This window comes from Athene noctua, chromosome 31, assembly GCF_965140245.1.
Source record: "Athene noctua chromosome 31, bAthNoc1.hap1.1, whole genome shotgun sequence".
NCBI lineage: Eukaryota > Metazoa > Chordata > Aves > Strigiformes > Strigidae > Athene > Athene noctua.
The window spans coordinates 836333-852526 of record NC_134067.1 but is presented as its reverse complement, the minus strand read 5'-3'; the positions used below and the strand labels follow the sequence as shown (position 1 = coordinate 852526).

At 49.2% G+C, this 16194-nt stretch overlaps 2 protein-coding genes across 2 annotated transcripts in view; both read left to right on the top strand.

Annotated features, from left to right (window-relative positions):
• Positions 1–2115, top strand: part of WIZ (WIZ zinc finger) — a 57578-nt gene extending 55463 nt beyond the window's left edge. Inside the window, 1 exon segment of the mRNA XM_074929841.1 lies at positions 1958–2115. Coding sequence (XP_074785942.1) covers positions 1958–2115 — 158 coding nt within the window.
• Positions 2116–2235: 120 nt separating this feature from the next.
• AKAP8L (A-kinase anchoring protein 8 like) lies at positions 2236–15608 on the top strand. The gene is made up of 13 exons (XM_074929994.1): positions 2236–2329; positions 3818–3850; positions 4919–5159; positions 7210–7678; positions 8131–8254; positions 8385–8440; positions 8983–9019; positions 10298–10406; positions 10746–10887; positions 11318–11423; positions 12690–12820; positions 13873–13968; positions 14407–15608. The coding sequence occupies exons 1-13, from the start codon at positions 2317–2319 to the stop codon at positions 15001–15003; spliced, it is 2154 nt and encodes a 717-aa protein (XP_074786095.1). The 5' UTR covers positions 2236–2316; the 3' UTR covers positions 15004–15608.
• The last annotated feature ends 586 nt before the right edge of the window (positions 15609–16194 follow it).

Below are 16194 nucleotides of genomic sequence, written 5' to 3'. Positions count from 1 at the left end.
CACCGAGGCTCAGTAACGGGCACCCGAGTCCCGGAGGGGGGAGCCACCGCCGATGGCACCGGAACATCCTCACCCCCCACCCCCTCTTCCCGCAGCCACAATTCCTGATTTTAAAATTTTTTTTTTTTTTTTTTTTTTTTTGTTGGGGGGGTAGGGAGAAAGAGGGAAGGTTGATCGCTGCCTTTTGTCCCTCCGGAGCTCCCCACTCTCTGTGATTTTTTTTTTTTATTTTTTTTTGGGGGTGGGGGGGCCACACACAACCCCAGTCAAGCACTACATGGATCAAGACAAACCAGCGCCCACCGGGATCCGGCACCGGAGCGGGGAGGGAACGACTTGAGGCCGGTACCGGCGCAGGGACGGGGAGGGGCAGGGAGGGAAGGGAGGGGATGGGGGGGGCAGGAGGCAGCGGAAGTTTATTTTTTTTCCCCCCTCCTTCCTTCCCAAAATCTTTTTTTTTTTTTTTAAAACCCAAAGAACAAACGGTGTCGCCTTTGGCGGCGATTCGGGATGGAATTTTGGGGGAATTTCGGGGAGCAGCCGCCTTCCTGGAAAACGCTGTGGATTTTGTATATGACCCTTAGAGTTAATGTATATTCGATTTTTTTTTTTTTTTTTCATAGGCGACAATGAAATTGTCTCGCGTAGATATCAGAATCCCTCGGTTCCGGGGTTGCATGTTGCCCAAAATCCCCTTTTCCCACACCAAAAAAAAAAAAAAAAAAAAAAAAAAAAATCAATCAACAAAAACCCCACCGCTGCTTCCCTCCCACTTTTTCCACTGCGGCACAAAAAAAAAAAAAAAAAAAAAAGAGAAAAAAAACAACAAAACACCAGATTCACCCCCCTCCTGCCGCCGTCTCCCCTTGAATTTCACCGGAGAGGAGCAGCGGGGGAGACCCACGGGAGAAAATAAAACTCTCGTGGGAGGTGGAAAATCCCCCGGGATTTCCCGATGTTCCACGCCGGGAGGATTTGGCTCAGCCCCCGTCCCCCCCCCTCTCCCCTCCCAGTTTCACCGTTGCTTTATTATTTCTTTTTTTTTCCCATTTTTTTTCCTCGTCTAGCTCCATAGACCTTCTGCCTTTTTTAAACTCTAGATTTGTGTAGAAATAAGGAATATTCATTTTTATTTGGAAATCCCGAAACTTCCGAATTTCGGAAGGAATTTTAATGGATAAATATTTTTTTCTTTTTTTTTTTTCTTTTTTTTTTTTTTTTTTTTTATTTCCAATTTTTTTGGGGCATATTCTGGTGATTCTTGTACCCGGGAATATGGGACGATGGATTAAATTCTTCTGGAAATGAAGCTGGGGGGAGAGCGAAGTCTCTGGATAACCTGGAAAGTCGGGATGCGGGGGGGTGTTTGTCCCCAGGGGGGGTGAGGGTGGAATTTTGGGGGGGATTCGGGTGTTTTTAGGGTTCCCCTGGGTGGGTTGGTTGAAGGGCAGGGAGGGGGGGGTCGGGCTGTGGTGGTGACCTGGGGACAGCGGGGTCAGAAGGTGGCCTTGACACACACCCCCCACACACCCCCCCCCCCCCCCCCCAGCAATGAGGTGACACCCGGGTCGGGCTGAGGCCACGCCCAGGCCCCTCCCCAACGGCCACACCCACGGGAGACACGAGTGGGGTGGGGGGGGTCCCTGTGAGTGTGTCTGTGTCCCGTCCCCCCCCCGTGTCCGTGTGTCCGTCCGTGCCCCCCCCAGACCCCCCCCGGGGGTGCAGACACGCGTGTGCCCGCGCCCCCCCCACCCCACGCGCCCGCTCCCGGCACGCGGCCCCCACGCGCGTGGGAACCCACCCACTCCCCCTCCGCGGAGGCAGCCAATAGGAGCGGTCGCCGCGGCGAGAAGGGGCGGAGCGACAAGCGGCGTATGGGCGGGGTTACCGGCCCGAGGCGGAGCTACCGCGGTATTGGCGCCAGCGGGGTCAGCCCGCCCCTTAGCTGGCCAATGAGAGAAAAGAATAGTAGCGGTCACGCCTCCTCGCGAGGTGATAGCGGCGCAGGCCAATCAGCGCTCGGCTCTACGGGTTCCATTGAACGAGGAGCCCGCCGCGTCGCGATGGACGTCTGCGCCCTCCAACCGCCGCGGGGGCCGCCCAAGGGAGCGGTGAGCGACATCCGCCGGCCGCCAATGGGAGCAGCGGATCGCGCGGGGAGGTTGGACCAATGGCGGCAAGGCATGGGGGAGCGGCCGGCCAATGAGAGCGGGGAAGGCGGAGCGGCGCGGCCAATGGGGCGGGGAGGCGGGGCCCGCGCGCCGCCGTTACCGTCTCGCGCAGGAGGAGGCGGCGGCGGGCGGCGGCGCCGCCATCATGAGCTACTCAGGTGAGGGGCGGCGGCGCAAGATGGCGGCGGGGGCGGCCCCGGGGGGGAGCCGGGACGCGGCCGGGGCTTTTCAGCGGCTCTCGCCGGGACGCGGGGGTTGTCGTGAGGCGGCGGCGGCGGCGGTGGGGCGGGGAGGGGGGAGGCCGGAGCCTGTGGGCGCTGCGGCCGGGCCGGCCCCTGAGGGGTGACCGGCGCTCGCGCCGCCCGGCCTCGCCCCGTCTCCGTGTCAGAGGTGACTCTGCCTCCGGCCCGGCGCCTCCGAACCACCTTGTGTCCTCGGCCCCTCCGGTTCCCACCCCCGGGACCCCGGCCCGGTGCTCCCCGGACACACTCAGGCCGCGGGCGGGGGGGCGGCTTCCAGCCCCGGTGCGGGTGGTGAGGGAAAAGGCAGCGAGCCACGCTCTATTTCTGTAAGAAAATTGATTTAATTTTTAATCAAGCTTAATTAGGTTTCCTCTGATTTCTGCCTGGCGGTGGCAGCTAAAGAGGAATTCCTCATCCTCGCTCAGGTTACAGCTGTAACTCTTCCTTGCCTAATTTAGTGGCAATTTTGCCTTTTTCTCTCCTTTTAATCTTGATGTTTTTATTCCTTTGCCGCCTCCTGGAGCGGCATCTCGGCTCACCTGTGGAGCGTGGTGGGTGTAGGAGGTGATTTGCCGCTATATTCAGTGTCAACTGTTTTGGCTGGAAGTGGTTCAGGCTGTAATGGTGACGATGGAGTGGGGAAAGAAAAAGAAAATTAATAAATTAGCGTTCTTCTCTGAAGAGTTTTTAGTTAAGGGGGAAATCACATGAAGAACCTGCAAGATAACATCACTTTCCCATAGCGTGTGTGGAGATTGATAGGAAGGGAAGCCGTGCGCATACATACGCTGGTTAATGAGGCTGTAATTATTTTGAAAATTAACGTTGGGGTAACGATTTCTCGAGTGGGGAGCGTGGGATGTGGGTGTCCCGCCTGGGGCTCCTCCGCACAGTGTCGTTCCACCCCGGTATCTCCATCTTCCAGCTGGTTTTCTGCAAGGGCAAAGTGCAGCGATGCCGTTGAGATACGTTTTGCCTCAAAGGGCGTCTGAATGTCAGTCCCAGGAGGCTGCAGGTTGGTGGACGATGGGATTAAAACTTCCCCGATGTGTCCCAGTCCCCTCTTTTGAGGTGTTAATCAGAGCGGGGTTTATTCCGTGCAAGACCCCGCTCGCTTTCCCGAACGCTTCACCTCTGCTCCCAAAGTAGTCGTGGAAATAGTTACTGGGAGCTCAGCTCAAAATTAAAACCTGTTTTTTTGTGTAAGACGAGCAAAAGCTGTTGCTCTTGTGGGGCCGTCTCATTGCTGGGGCGACCTTAAGGTCTGACTTTGATATTTGCTGCAAGACTCATGGATTATTGGGGGTGTTGCTCTGTGTTGACATCAGGTAAGGAGAATCTCTTTGACCGTGAGCACCACGATAACGATGAAATCGTCTCTAATTGCTTTTTGCTCTTTTCTAGGTTATGGAGACTGGAACTCTGGGACGAACAGAGGCAAGTATGGTAGAATCTAGAGTAATTATTTTCTGGCAGATTGGTTTATTCCCATCCCCTTCAGATCCATTTCCTGAGCCTGAGGGAGTTGTGCTGAGGTCGATGACGAACAACGGCGGCACAGACCCCGTGCAGCCTCTCACTGCTCTGCCTGTGCAACAGTTTTCTTTTTTATTTTAAAAATTCACCTTGAAGCCAATGGAAAACTTTGTTGCTGAACCTGGTGGCACGGGAAAACTGTTCTAGGCAGGATGTTTGTTTCTTGGGGGTTGTTTTCCCCCCAAAAATACTCTTTCTGCTACTTGGAACACTTGTGTGAAGTCAGGCGATGATGTAAATCGAGGTTTGAGAAGGCAGCAGAAATACAAATTCTGTCTCTGCATGTGCCAGCAGCCAAATAAAAGGGCTGGGGAAAGAAAAACCCGAATTTTAAGCCTCAGTGGACTTTCAATTGGCTTCGTGTGTTATTCCTATGGTGGTTTTTTTTCCCTGTTTGTAACAGTTTTGGCTTCTTTAATGAGAGGAGAAGCTGTTCTATCGCTTTCTGATACAAACCACATGGGAAACACTGGGCTGAAGGTGGTTTTGCTTTCTGGGCTTGGCTGTCCTGTCTTTGAAGAGGATGAGAACACGCTCTAGTGTCCTCCCTTTGCATTTAAGGGGTTCTGAAGCAGCTTACGTAGGTCTTGGTGAAAGTGTGGCCTAGCTGCGTTCATCTGTCTTTGTATTCAGGAAAAAAAAAAAAGCTTAAAATGGTTCTTTGGTATCTCTGGGTTAACCCAAAAGGGGTTTTTATGGAGGCTCTGCCTTGGTTATTCCTCTCCAGTGCGGGTTGGATGGAGGAAGCTCTAGGCTGTGGCTGTTTTGTGGGACATACATGAGGAAATTGTTCCCTTAAATCTTTGTGAGATCAGTAGATTAGAGTTTATGGGTGACTTAAATAGAAATTTTGAGCTTTTTTTTTTTTTAAATTTTATCTCCCTGTGGCGATTGCTTGGGGCATCTTAATTCAAAATAAAAGTCAGATCACTGGAAATAAACCCAGCTCTTTTCTTTTTGTTGTTCCAGGTTACGAGGGGTACGGTTACGGCTATGGCTACGGCCAGGATAACTCGGGCAATTATGGCTATGGGATGGCCACCTCGAACTCCTGGGAAATGGCCAATTCGGACGTTGACATGAACCCCGACGGTTCGGGCGGCGGCAATGCCGACGCCGTCATCGCCAAAATGAACCAGCGCTTGGACATGGTGTCACACATGGATACAGACACGATGCAGGGGGGACACTACGGCTCTGGCGGAGACAGGTGAGTGCAGGGCAGAGGTGAGGGGACGTCGTTAACGATCTGCTGCTCGTTAAGGGTCGTGGCTGCTCGGTTTGGTCCTCGCTGGTCTTGTTCTTGCCTTTTCCAGCGTCGTGACTCAAGTGAGCATCCAGAGCTGGCTCAGCCATCCTCCTCTCACCTGCTCTAACTGTAAAATAGGATTTTACACCAAGTTTTCATCTGTGTCTTGCAAAAAAAAAAAATTTTGGGATTTTAGTGTGGCATTTTCAGCAGTGGCTAAAAATTTAGGGTTCTTCAGTAAAATAATTATTGTAAGGAATCCTTTTTATTCCTCGTTCTCACGAGCTTATGTACTTGTAGAGCAGTGTTAAGGAAAGCGAAGTAATTTGAGTTTAAATTACTAATTTCGATTAATAGATTGACTTTTGCTGCTGCAGGGAGGTTTTTGTAGCCAGTGTCACAGTAGATGCTCAGCTCTATGATGCAGTCAACTCCTTCCTGATCTTTATTAATGTTTAAGTACTAATAAACAGGATTCTTTCCCCAAATATTTCTTATTTATTAAGATGCAGTCTGAGTTTTGAGCTAGAACTTGGCATTTCTCCAGGGTGGCTACTTATTCCATCTTTTTAATGCTTTAAAGAAGTAAAAGGATGTTGGACAAAGTAAAATTCAGGAGTAAATATTAATAAATGGGATGTGACTGTTTTCTACTCAGCTCCTACACTTCCAAGCCAGTAACTCTCCTATGAAATAAGCCTGTATTGCTGTATCAAATGGATTTGGTTTGGTTGCTCCCTCAGTTTAACCGTGCTGGAGGGGGTTTGCTGAATTGTTCCCCCAATTCTTGTCCCTTCAAACGTTGCTTTGGGCTTCTCCACTTTGATCTCGTATGCCGGCGGTCGGCTCCTCGCGGACACGCTCCTGCCTGCGGCGGGTTTCCACCCCTGCGGTGCTGCCGCACCGGTTGGGAACGGGACAAGCTTTATTGAAAAGCTAAAAATTTCCCGCTCTGTGCGGGAAATAACGAGAAACGGGCTAAGAGGAAGATAAATCACTTGGAGAACGTTGACTCCGGGCTATAGCGGAGCAGAAAAGCAGCCGCTCACCCTCCAGCTGCTCCAGCTTATACATAACCGGACACTGGCAGCTCCTCCATCGGTGCCTGACCTGATTTTGTAGCCCCACCATCTCCCCTTGTGTCAGCCGGGTGACTTTCTTCTGACCTTGGGGCCACGATAACATCTTTTCCCCCTTGCTGCTGCTTCTCTCCGAGCTCTGGGGGTCTCGCTGTGAAGCACAGCAACGAGGGGGTTGCGCTTTGATGAGGCTCGTTAGTTTGGCGTCGTGAGGTTTTTCTTGCACTCTGGGTTTCCTCCTCGCCTGCCTTGTCAGTCAAAGCCCTGCCAATGAGCATGCAAAGCCTTAAATTCCACTACAAAACATTTTAGTATTGTGGAATCTAAAGTTAAGAATCCTTTTCCTAAAAAGGAAAAAATGGGTTTAAAACAGGTGAAGCGTATGTTGGCTTTCCACTGGGGAAAAAAGTTTGTTAACAGATGGGGAATGAGGAAGGATAGGGCTGGAATAGGTCTTTTGTTGTGCCAAGGTGTCTCTTGAGTAACTGAGGAGTAAATCTGGCTGTTCCTGGAAGTATTTCTGGGTAAGGTGGAACTTGCTGTGAGGACGAGAATCTCTTGGTTCACTTCAGCTGCTCCTGAAGCTCGTTTTGAAACGGATATTTGGGAGCGGGGACAAACTGATCACACCTCCAGCCTCAGCAGGTGAAAGAACCTTTGCTCAGTGTAGTTACTGTTTTTATTCTTTTAAAATATTCTGGTGATTCTGGAAGAAATTCCAGGGGTTCTATGGGCTTTCCCTTGCCTAAAGGTCTCTGGTTGCTCTACCACTTGAACTGAAACCTCGATGCTTTGTCATCGGTTCTTCTGGTCCATGTCTTGTCCCGCTCGCTCCCACGCCGAGCGCCGATTAAAAAGCCAAAAAAAAAATCAATTTTGATGAGTTTTATTTCCTTAACCTCAGCGGCATCTCGCTGACGTGTCTCTTGCAGGTACGACTCGTACGAATCCTACGACTCGAGGTCCTCGATGAACGACCGCGACATGTACCGCTCCGGCTACGACTACAACGAGTCCGAACACGACAATGACAACGCCTACGAGGGCCACTACGACAATTTCTACGGCAACCGCCGGGATCAATATCAGAACAGAGCCCGGGATAACTTTGGTCAACGGGGCCAAAACTGGGGTAGAGACGGACGCAATAACAGACCCATGGCGTCTTCCTACCCCGGGCGCATGGGCGGACAGTGGAACGAGCCTCCGCAATCGATGGGCTCGCGAGGTCTCGGTCCCCACGGTTCCTCCAGGCTTCCTTCCCTCTTCTCCCACAACATTATCCCAGAACTCAGCATGTTCCAGGGAATGCGAGGTTTCTCGGGAAATATGCGTTACGGAGGAGGAATGATGAAACAACGAATGAGGAGAAACTGGAAAATGTGGGACTCGGATTTTAAAGTAAGTCTTTGTGCTGTAACCTCCCACCCGCTCGGCTCGGATAGAGATTTATTTCCCAACAGACCCACACGTCCTGCAGCAAAGGGCTCCCAATACGCTCTGGAAAGTGATATAATTTTTAATTCGGTGTGTTACTGGCTTTCTAGCATTTATTTTTTTTCTAAGCAGATCGAGGCGGCTGTGCTCCCTTACAGAGCAGTGTTGATACATGGGGTGTTTTAATCCTAAAAACTTTTGTTTTCTGAAGGTAGGAGGATAGTGCAGCCCTTCACAGCTCAATCCCCTGTATTATGGGTTAGAGGTGTGATGGATTATGTCCTTCCTCATCAACTCTGCCTCCGAAAGTTAATGCGGGAAGCTTAAATCGCTAAAAAACGAGTAAAATAAGACATTGCTCTTTGCAGAGGACAGCTGCTGGTATTGCAGGGATTCACTTTTCTCTCTTTTCCCAGCCCCAGAAAAAGAAAATCAAAAAAGATCCCACCGCAAAGAAGCGGAAGCAAACAAACAGCTCTGATGAACCCGACAGCAAGGCGGCGAAGACCGACGGCTCCGATAACTCCGACTCCGACAACGGTAAGAGCAGAGGGAGCAGCTCCTCCCTGTCTTTATTTTGGGCAGAGCCGTGGTGCTTTGCCTCATGGTTTAACGCGGTGGTGAAATTGGTGTTCAGCTGGGTTACTTTGTGCCGTGTTGGTCCTTTCAGAGGAGGGAACGGAAGGCGAATCGGGAGAAAAAGAGGAGAAAGAGGGCTCCAGATGCGTAAGTAATTCTTGAAAATTACTTTGTGGTGATTAAAAGCTGTAGTTCTGGTTGGAGGTGCTGGAGCTGGTGAGGGCAAATCCCTGGATTCCCGTGTTATTGCCAAACTGAGTCCGATGGCAGAGGGTTGGGGGAGTGGGTGGATGTAAGATGCTCCATCGAGGGAAGCGCGGATGTTACGGGCGCTTCCCGAGACGTCGGATGGTGTCAAAACGCAGCCAGACACCCTTGTGCAAAGAGCTTTTAAGTAAGGAAAACCCTAAAAATCAATTCCTGACGATGTGGAGAATCCTGAAGCGTGGGATCGCGTTGCCTGGCTCTAGCTGGGGGTGAAGGTGCTGCTGATCCGGGACCTTTGGGCCTCGTGGAGGCGTTTCCCTGCACGGAGGGAGCGCGGAGTGGCCACATCGCTCCTCCCCGCGGCATCTCGGGTGCCCGGGGAGGGTTTGTGAGGCCACAGGCTGGTGAAAACATCAAACCAGCTTCTCTAGATGGTTTTAACTTCCTAACGTTGCTTTTTTTTTTTTTTTTTTTTCTTTCAGGAAGGGGAAGATGAAGAAGGAAAAGATTCAGAGAAAGGTGAGTTTGGCACGCGCGGTGACTCATTTACGCTCCAAAGCTCCGCGGGGATCGTAACTCCCCCCCTCCAGTGGAGGGCCCTGACGTGGCCAGAAGAGAGATTTCCAATTAAATCCAAAGAGTTTATTCAGGCTCCTTCAGTTCTTGGAGTCCGTTTGCCTCGTGGCTTCGCTGTCCCTTCTGGTTCGTTGCGTCTTGGTGACCTGAGCTAAACCTCTGCGCCTTCTCGATGAAGGGGCCATTTGGCTTTTTGCACGTGTCCCTGGGAGACTCTGGAGGAGGTGGGAGCCTCCGAGCCAGAGCACTGGAGAGAAATGGGGTGGGGGGGCCCTTCCAGGACACCAATTTGCTCCTTCAGGATGAGACCTGTCAGATCTCCGCTGCCGGGGGGACAGGGGACTAGCTCAGCTGTAATGTCTGCACGTAGTCAGATGAATCCCATCCTTTGTGTCTGCTCAGGGATAAGGAAATGCTGTAAAAGTCCTGCTAGGGAGGAGCTGGATCCCTTGGTCAAGGTAGGTTGGTGAAGCTGTTAGCCTGGGGCTTAGGGAAACATTTAATTTCCCGCTGCGCCTTAAACTTGACTTTGGGTAAGTTCTTTGGGATGGAGCATCCCGGTTTGGAGAGATGGGGCTGGTCAGAGAAGCACCGTGATGCCCCAGGGGAGCTTAGAGAAACAGGAGGGCTGGAAAGAAACCTCTTGGCAAGATGTGCGGGAGTCTTTGCTGCCTGGCCCGCTGGTGTAAATTTGATCCTTGGATGTGCCCACGTGTCTGGGTGGACACAAAAGTGGTTTTTCTGTCCCCAAAACAAGGGGTGTAAACTCATCCCCTTTACCCAAGCTTTAGCACTTTGCCAGGTGTTTGCTTTGAGCGAATCGTGTTTGATTCGAACAAATCAGAGCGTGTGCTACTTAAAAATCAAAACCTGTAACTAATTAATACCTAAAACCTCACAAACCCAGTAACAAACTGTAATTAAAGAGCTGGGAAACCACATTAGAGTCTTTCTGCTGTGGTTCTCCCCTTTGTGCCCCCACCCCAAGCTCGGCCCAGCGCAGCTTTTTGTGAAAAAAGCAAATCTGGGGCGGACGGCGCCGTCGTAAAAAATCAGAAATTCAGCTGTAGTTGGCCAGCGGGAGCAGCTTCTTGATTCTACGGTGTCTCTAAGTTGTGCGGGTTGGTCGGGCTGACAACTAAACTTGTTTAGGGAAATTCTCTTTAATCAGGTGGTGTCCTCAAGTAGTGCCCTGAAATCCAACCTGCTTTAAACACTTAGGTGCTTTAACAATTCAAGAAGAGATCAGTCAAATCAAACGCAAATTGCAGGCGGGCAAGAAAACTCAAGAGAGGCAAAAGAAGAGGCATCGGGATCGCATGGTAGAAAGGTAACATCTCTATTTTTATTTTATTTTTTTTTTTAGTGATGTTGCTTCCTTCTGTGGGACCATAGTACATCCGGGGTCTGTCCTCTTGTTCCCAGTTGTCCCAGTGTTTTGTCTGTTCCTCGTAGAAGCTGCTTTGCTCTCCTGCCAGTCTTCTTGCCATCTGTGCTTAAAAAATAAATAAAAACGGGGAAAAACTCTGGGAAACATCCCATAAATGCTCAAAGGGTTGGAGACTTCCAGAAATCCACCACCCTTCAGTAGAGCGTGAGAGCAGATCCAGTGCAGAAGAGTTGGACTGGATTGGTTGGAATATCGTTTCTCTTTGCCTCCTCCCAACAGGATCCAGTTTGTTTGTTCGTTATGCAAATATCGGACCTTCTACGATGATGAGATGAACAGTCACCTCGAGAGTAAATTCCATAAGGAACACTTCAAGTTTGTGGGAACCAAGTTGCCTCAACAAACAGCTGATTTTCTCCAGGTGAGCCTCCGGTGCTGTTTCTGTCCCCTGGGTTTAAGAGTTTGGGGTTGTATTATTATTATTATTAATTATTATTATTAATTTTGGAGATGCTGTAAAGCTCCTGAACTGCCTCTCTAAGTAACTGTCTTGGAAACTGCTAGAGCAGGTGGATTAAAGTTGGGTGAAAGCATCAGAGCTCTGCCTTAACTACCCGTTTCTTTTAAACAGTTCACGTACCTCTGGTCTTACTGGTTGCACTGGTAGGAGATAAGATACTTGCCCGCTGTGGATTTTAGTGGCCAGAGTGGGTGACTGAAGTGCTAAAAGGCAGCACTACCTGCAGGATGATGCGTGGTGGGATTTGTAGGACTCTTAGGATGGGCTGGAGAGATGCACCTGAAAGTAGGAGGCGGGGGGAAAAGTTAATCTGAAATATTTTCTCGTACAGGAGTACGTTGCTAATAAAACTAGGAAAACTGAAGAGCGTCGTAAAGCAATTGAAGACATTAATGCGGTTATTCAGCAGATTTATAGGGACCAAGATCTTACGCAAGGTAAGATTCACTACCTCTGTGTGTGCATCTGCTGCCTCCTCACCTCTATAAATAGTAAAACAGTAAAAAAGGGGAGGAGAGGAAACTGCTGGTGTTGCTGAAGAACAAAACCTACTCTCTGCTCAAGTGCAACGTCAGCCACTTGAGGTTATTACCCGGCGTTGTGGCTGTTTGTTGAACAATGAGCTGGCTGAAGAGATTATTTGTTTTTAATTATTTTTTTTTTCTGGCAAACCCGCAGTGCTGATGCAGCTGCAGCTGCGTCGCTCGTCGGCGTATGGCCGGGCTTCTATCTGGGCCACCAGTAGTCCGTTAACCTGGCCGCATCCAACACGCTTGGCTCCTCTCCTCCTCCCCGGGAGGCTGTTTTGATGCAGGTGTAAGGGTTAAAAATAAGTTTGTGGTGGTGAAAAATAAGTTTAATGCAGGCTGGAGCAAAGTCTTGAACACAGCACAAATCTGGGAGGCTGTTTTGGTGCTGGTGGAAGGGTTAAAAGGGAGTTTGTGGTTGTTAAAAGTGAATTTATAATACAGGCTGGAATAAAATGAGTTTATAATGAAGTGGGTTTTTATGAACTCATAAAAATGAGTTTATAATGCAGACTGGAGTAAAATCTCAAACGCAGCACAAATCTGAGAGGCTGTTTTGGTGCTGGTGAAAGGTTTAAAAGTGAATTTGTGGTGGTTAAAAGTGAATTTAATGCAGGCTGGAGTAAAATCTAAACCAACACAAATTTAGGAGGCTGTTTTGGTGCTGGTGAAAGGTTTAAAAGTGAGTTTGTGGTGGTTAAATGCAGTTTAATGCAGGCTGGAGTGAAACCTTGAACCCAGCACAAATTTAGGAGGCTGTTCTGATGCTGGTAGAAGGGTTAAAAGTGAGTTTGTGGTGGTTAAAAGTGAGTTTATAATACAGGCTGGAATAACATGAGTTTATAATTAAGGGGTTTTTTATGAACTCGTAAAGACGACTTTATAATGCAGACTGGAGTAAAATCTCAAACCCAGCACAAATCTGAGAGGCTGTTTTCGTGCTGGTGGAAGGTTTAAAAGTGAATTTGTGGTGGTTAAAAGTGAATTTAATGCAGGCTGGAGTAAAATCTAAACCAGCACAAATTTGGGAGGCTGTTCTGATTCTGGTAGAAGGGTTAAAAGTGAGTTTGTGGTGGTTAAAAGTGAGTTTATAATACAGGCTGGAGTAGTATCTCGAAGCCAGCGCAAATCCCAGGATTATTTTCCCGTTGACGCTCTTCTCCTCTTCCCTTTCAGATGTTGGCATGGAGCATTTTATTAAGAAGGTGGAGGCTGCTCACTGTGCTGCCTGCGACCTCTTCATCCCGATGCAGTACGGGATCATCCAGAAACACTTGAAGTCACTCGACCACAACCACAACCGCAGGGTGAGGGGGGGCCGGGCACTCGTGGGCACGAACGGGAGCACCAATTGGGGTGGGTTTTGTTCAGGGGCTTCCTGAAACCAGGGAGAGCTTTTCTTCGTCCTCTTCAGTGTTTCTCTCTGCAGTCTGAAGCTAATTTTGGTGTTCTTGTGTCCCCCAAAACCTCCTCTCCACATTTTGCACTTAATTTTGATGTTCTTGTGTCCCTCAGAGCCTTTTCTCCACAGAATCTGCAGCTGATTTTTATGTTCTTGTCCCCCAAAACCTTCCCTCCCCAGAATCTGCAGCTAATTTTGATGTTCTTGTCCCCCAAAACCTCCTCTCCACATTTTGCACTTAATTTTGATGTTCTTGTGTCCCTCAGAACCTTTTCTCCACAGAATCTGCAGCTGATTTCAGTGTTCTTGTCCCCCAAAACTTCCTTCCACAGAATCTGCTGCTGATTTTGATCATCTTGTGTCCTCAAAACCTTCTCTTCAGTCTGCACTTAATTTGGATGTTCTTGTGTCCCCCAGAACCTTTTATCCACAGAATCTGCAGCTATTTTCAATATTCTTGTGTCCCCCAAAACCTCTCCACAGAATCTGCAGCTAGTTTTGATCATCTTGTGTCCCTCAGAACCTTCTCTCCACAGAATCTGCAGCTAATTTTGATTTTCTTGTGACCCCCAAGCCTTCCCTCCACTTTCTGCACTTAATTTTGATCTTGAGTACCCCAAAACCTTCTCTCCACAGAACCTGCAGCGAATTTTGATCTCCACCGTCCTCCGCTCCCCAACTTGCAGCTTCAGTCCCCAGAGACTGAAAGAGGAAACGATCCTGCTGGTGGAAGTGGGTGAAACAACCCCCACAACTCTTCCTTGGCTGCCTGATACTCCCCTTTCCAAGGGGAATGTGCAAAAACCAGCAGATTTCTTAAATACTGTTGTGTCGTTGCCTACCCAAATACAGAAGTGTGCCCTGTAGCCTGTTCACCTCTGAGCTCTGACTAATTACTGGCCTTGTAATTTAATTCAGGACAAAGCCTAAGTGTGGTTTTTTTGTCCTCCCATACAGGCTATGATGGAGCAGTCCAAGAAATCATCACTAGTAGTTGCGAGGAGTATTCTCAACAACAAACTCATCAGTAAGAAACTGGAGCGGTACCTGAAGGTGGGTGTTTGTGGAGCAGAGTCAAGCCAGTAGCAGCATTTCCACGCTGTAGCAATTTCGTAGTAGCTGCTGAGGGTGCTAATTAGCCAAACTGTGAGGTGATTTGAGGAGTTTTCTTGATAATTTATCAGATTTCTGGTTGCTGATCATCAAGTCTCTGGGCGCAGATGACTTTATCCGTCACCACGTGTGGCCCTGAGCAAACAGGATGAGAATTTTGGCCGGAGATGTGACTGTTGTGCTGTTGCTGCTAATATTAGTCTTGATTTGAATTCTCACAGCAGCATCTGCTTTCAGGAGCTGCTCACTCGACTGCTTTGGGTTCAAATGTGGCTCTGAACTTCTTGGGAGGGTTTTGCTGGCGTGTAGCCGGTGTGAATTCCTCGAAGCAGCCAGAGAGAAACACGCAGTAGATGAATGTTTGTCTTTTGTTTGTAGGGTGAGAATCCGTTCACAGATGACCCAGAGGAAAAAGAGGAGCATGAGGAAGGAGAAGGGGGAGCCAGTGGAAATGTAGAGGAAGGAACAGCAGAAGGAGCGGATGAAAACAAGGATGAGGAGGAAAATCCGGAAGAAGAAAACCCGGAGGAGGAAAATCCGGAAGAAGAAAACCCGGAGGAGGAAAATCCGGAAGAAGAAAACCCGGAGGAGGAAAATCCGGAAGAAGAAAACCCGGAGGAGGAAAATCCGGAAGAAGAAAACCCGGAGGAGGAAAATCCAGAAGAAGAAAACCCGGAGGAGGAAAATCTAGGTGAGCAAAACAAGGATCCCGAAGAGAACCCAGGAGCAGAAGGAGGTGAAAATGAGGGGGAGCAAGAAGAAACGGGGACAGAGACAGAAATGGAGGCACAAGCACAACCAGAGGGGGAGGCAGCTGCGGAGAACACGGAGGAGGCAACATCCCCCCCTGCAGAGGAACCGCGCCCCGAGGAAGAGGAGCAACAGCCAGCCGAAGGGGTGGAGGTAGAGGAGGAGGAGGAAGGTGAGGAAGCTGCTGCAGCACAGGAGGATGAGGATGCAGAAGCTGATGTGTAAAAGACCTGATGTATTTTGTTGTTTGTTTTTTTTTTTTTTAAAAAAAAAAAAACACCATAACTGTATCTGTGAATTTCGTAGGACATGTTTGAGTTCTCATTCTACTAAACTCACTTAGGCAGTGAAAGCCTTTACCTGTAAAGTGATTTTTTTGGGAAAATAGAGGAAATTTTTTTTTTTTACCAAAAATTCATTTTAGTAGCTAGGTTTTGTGCAGTCTCTGTTTTTTAGATGGCTTTGTACTAGGAGAATTTCCTTTTGAGCATGTGTGCAAACCAGTGCTACTTCACAAATCTGGCAAACACAAAACCTCTTCTCTTCCCCCTGAATTGAAACTTTTCTATATTTAACAAAGATGTGGTTTGTCCCCTTAGTCTGTCTGCCTGGAAACAGCAGAAATTCCGTTCTGGGGGTTTTAATTTCCGCAGCGTACGCCGTTAAGGTTCTGCATAACTTCCATGTGACTGTAATATTCCCCCTGATGTTTTCTTCTTCCTTTTAACGCGGAGCGAAACTAAGTGGTGTCAACGTTGTGTTGTTTGTAAAACGCTTTCATTTTAAAGGTGAATGTTTTGGTGGGTGGAGATAAAAGGACTATCCTGAGATTCCATGTGACTCTGCCTTAATTTCTGGGTACCCCGCTAAAGCTTGTGAGAGGTTGGAAGCTTAGAACCGGGTCTACAAACCCCGTGTTGCTGCGTTTTAGTTGGTTATTTGAGTCCAGCTCAGCTTCCCTCTTCGTTCAGCACCACAGATGGAGCCGACTTAACGCTTGGTTGAAGGTGTCGTCAGTTAATCTTCACCTGGAGTATGGATTCTCCTCCTCAAAATGAGGAGAAATAGGGAAATTCCTTTCTGTGCCACCACAGAGGTTTATTTTTGCCACGGAGGGAGGCAGCTGGGAGCTTCCCTGCCGTGTGGGTTGGTGGCTAAGGAAGGTGCTTCGCCTTGGATCACCGGCACAACACCAAATCCAGCTGTAGAAACCTCCAACTTGGTGAAAATCATTTGTACAGGAGAAGTTTCCCCCCCCCCCCCCCCCCAGCAACACACAGAAAGGAAGATTGGAGGATTTAAGGTGAAGACAAAGTGCTGAGACCGCTCCTGACCTCAAAGTCTTTTCTCCAGCGCCGGTCCCTGGGGGCAGCGACTGCTGGATGCTTCATCTGAGCTGACAGGACCGAGGGGTGG

Coding starts and splice junctions, on each gene's coding strand:
- AKAP8L (XM_074929994.1), top strand. Junction 8,441..8,982: donor AGAAAGAGGGCTCCAGATGC/GTAAGTAATTCT, acceptor TTTTTCTTTCAG/GAAGGGGAAGATGAAGAAGG. Junction 11,424..12,689: donor GGACCAAGATCTTACGCAAG/GTAAGATTCACT, acceptor CTTCCCTTTCAG/ATGTTGGCATGGAGCATTTT.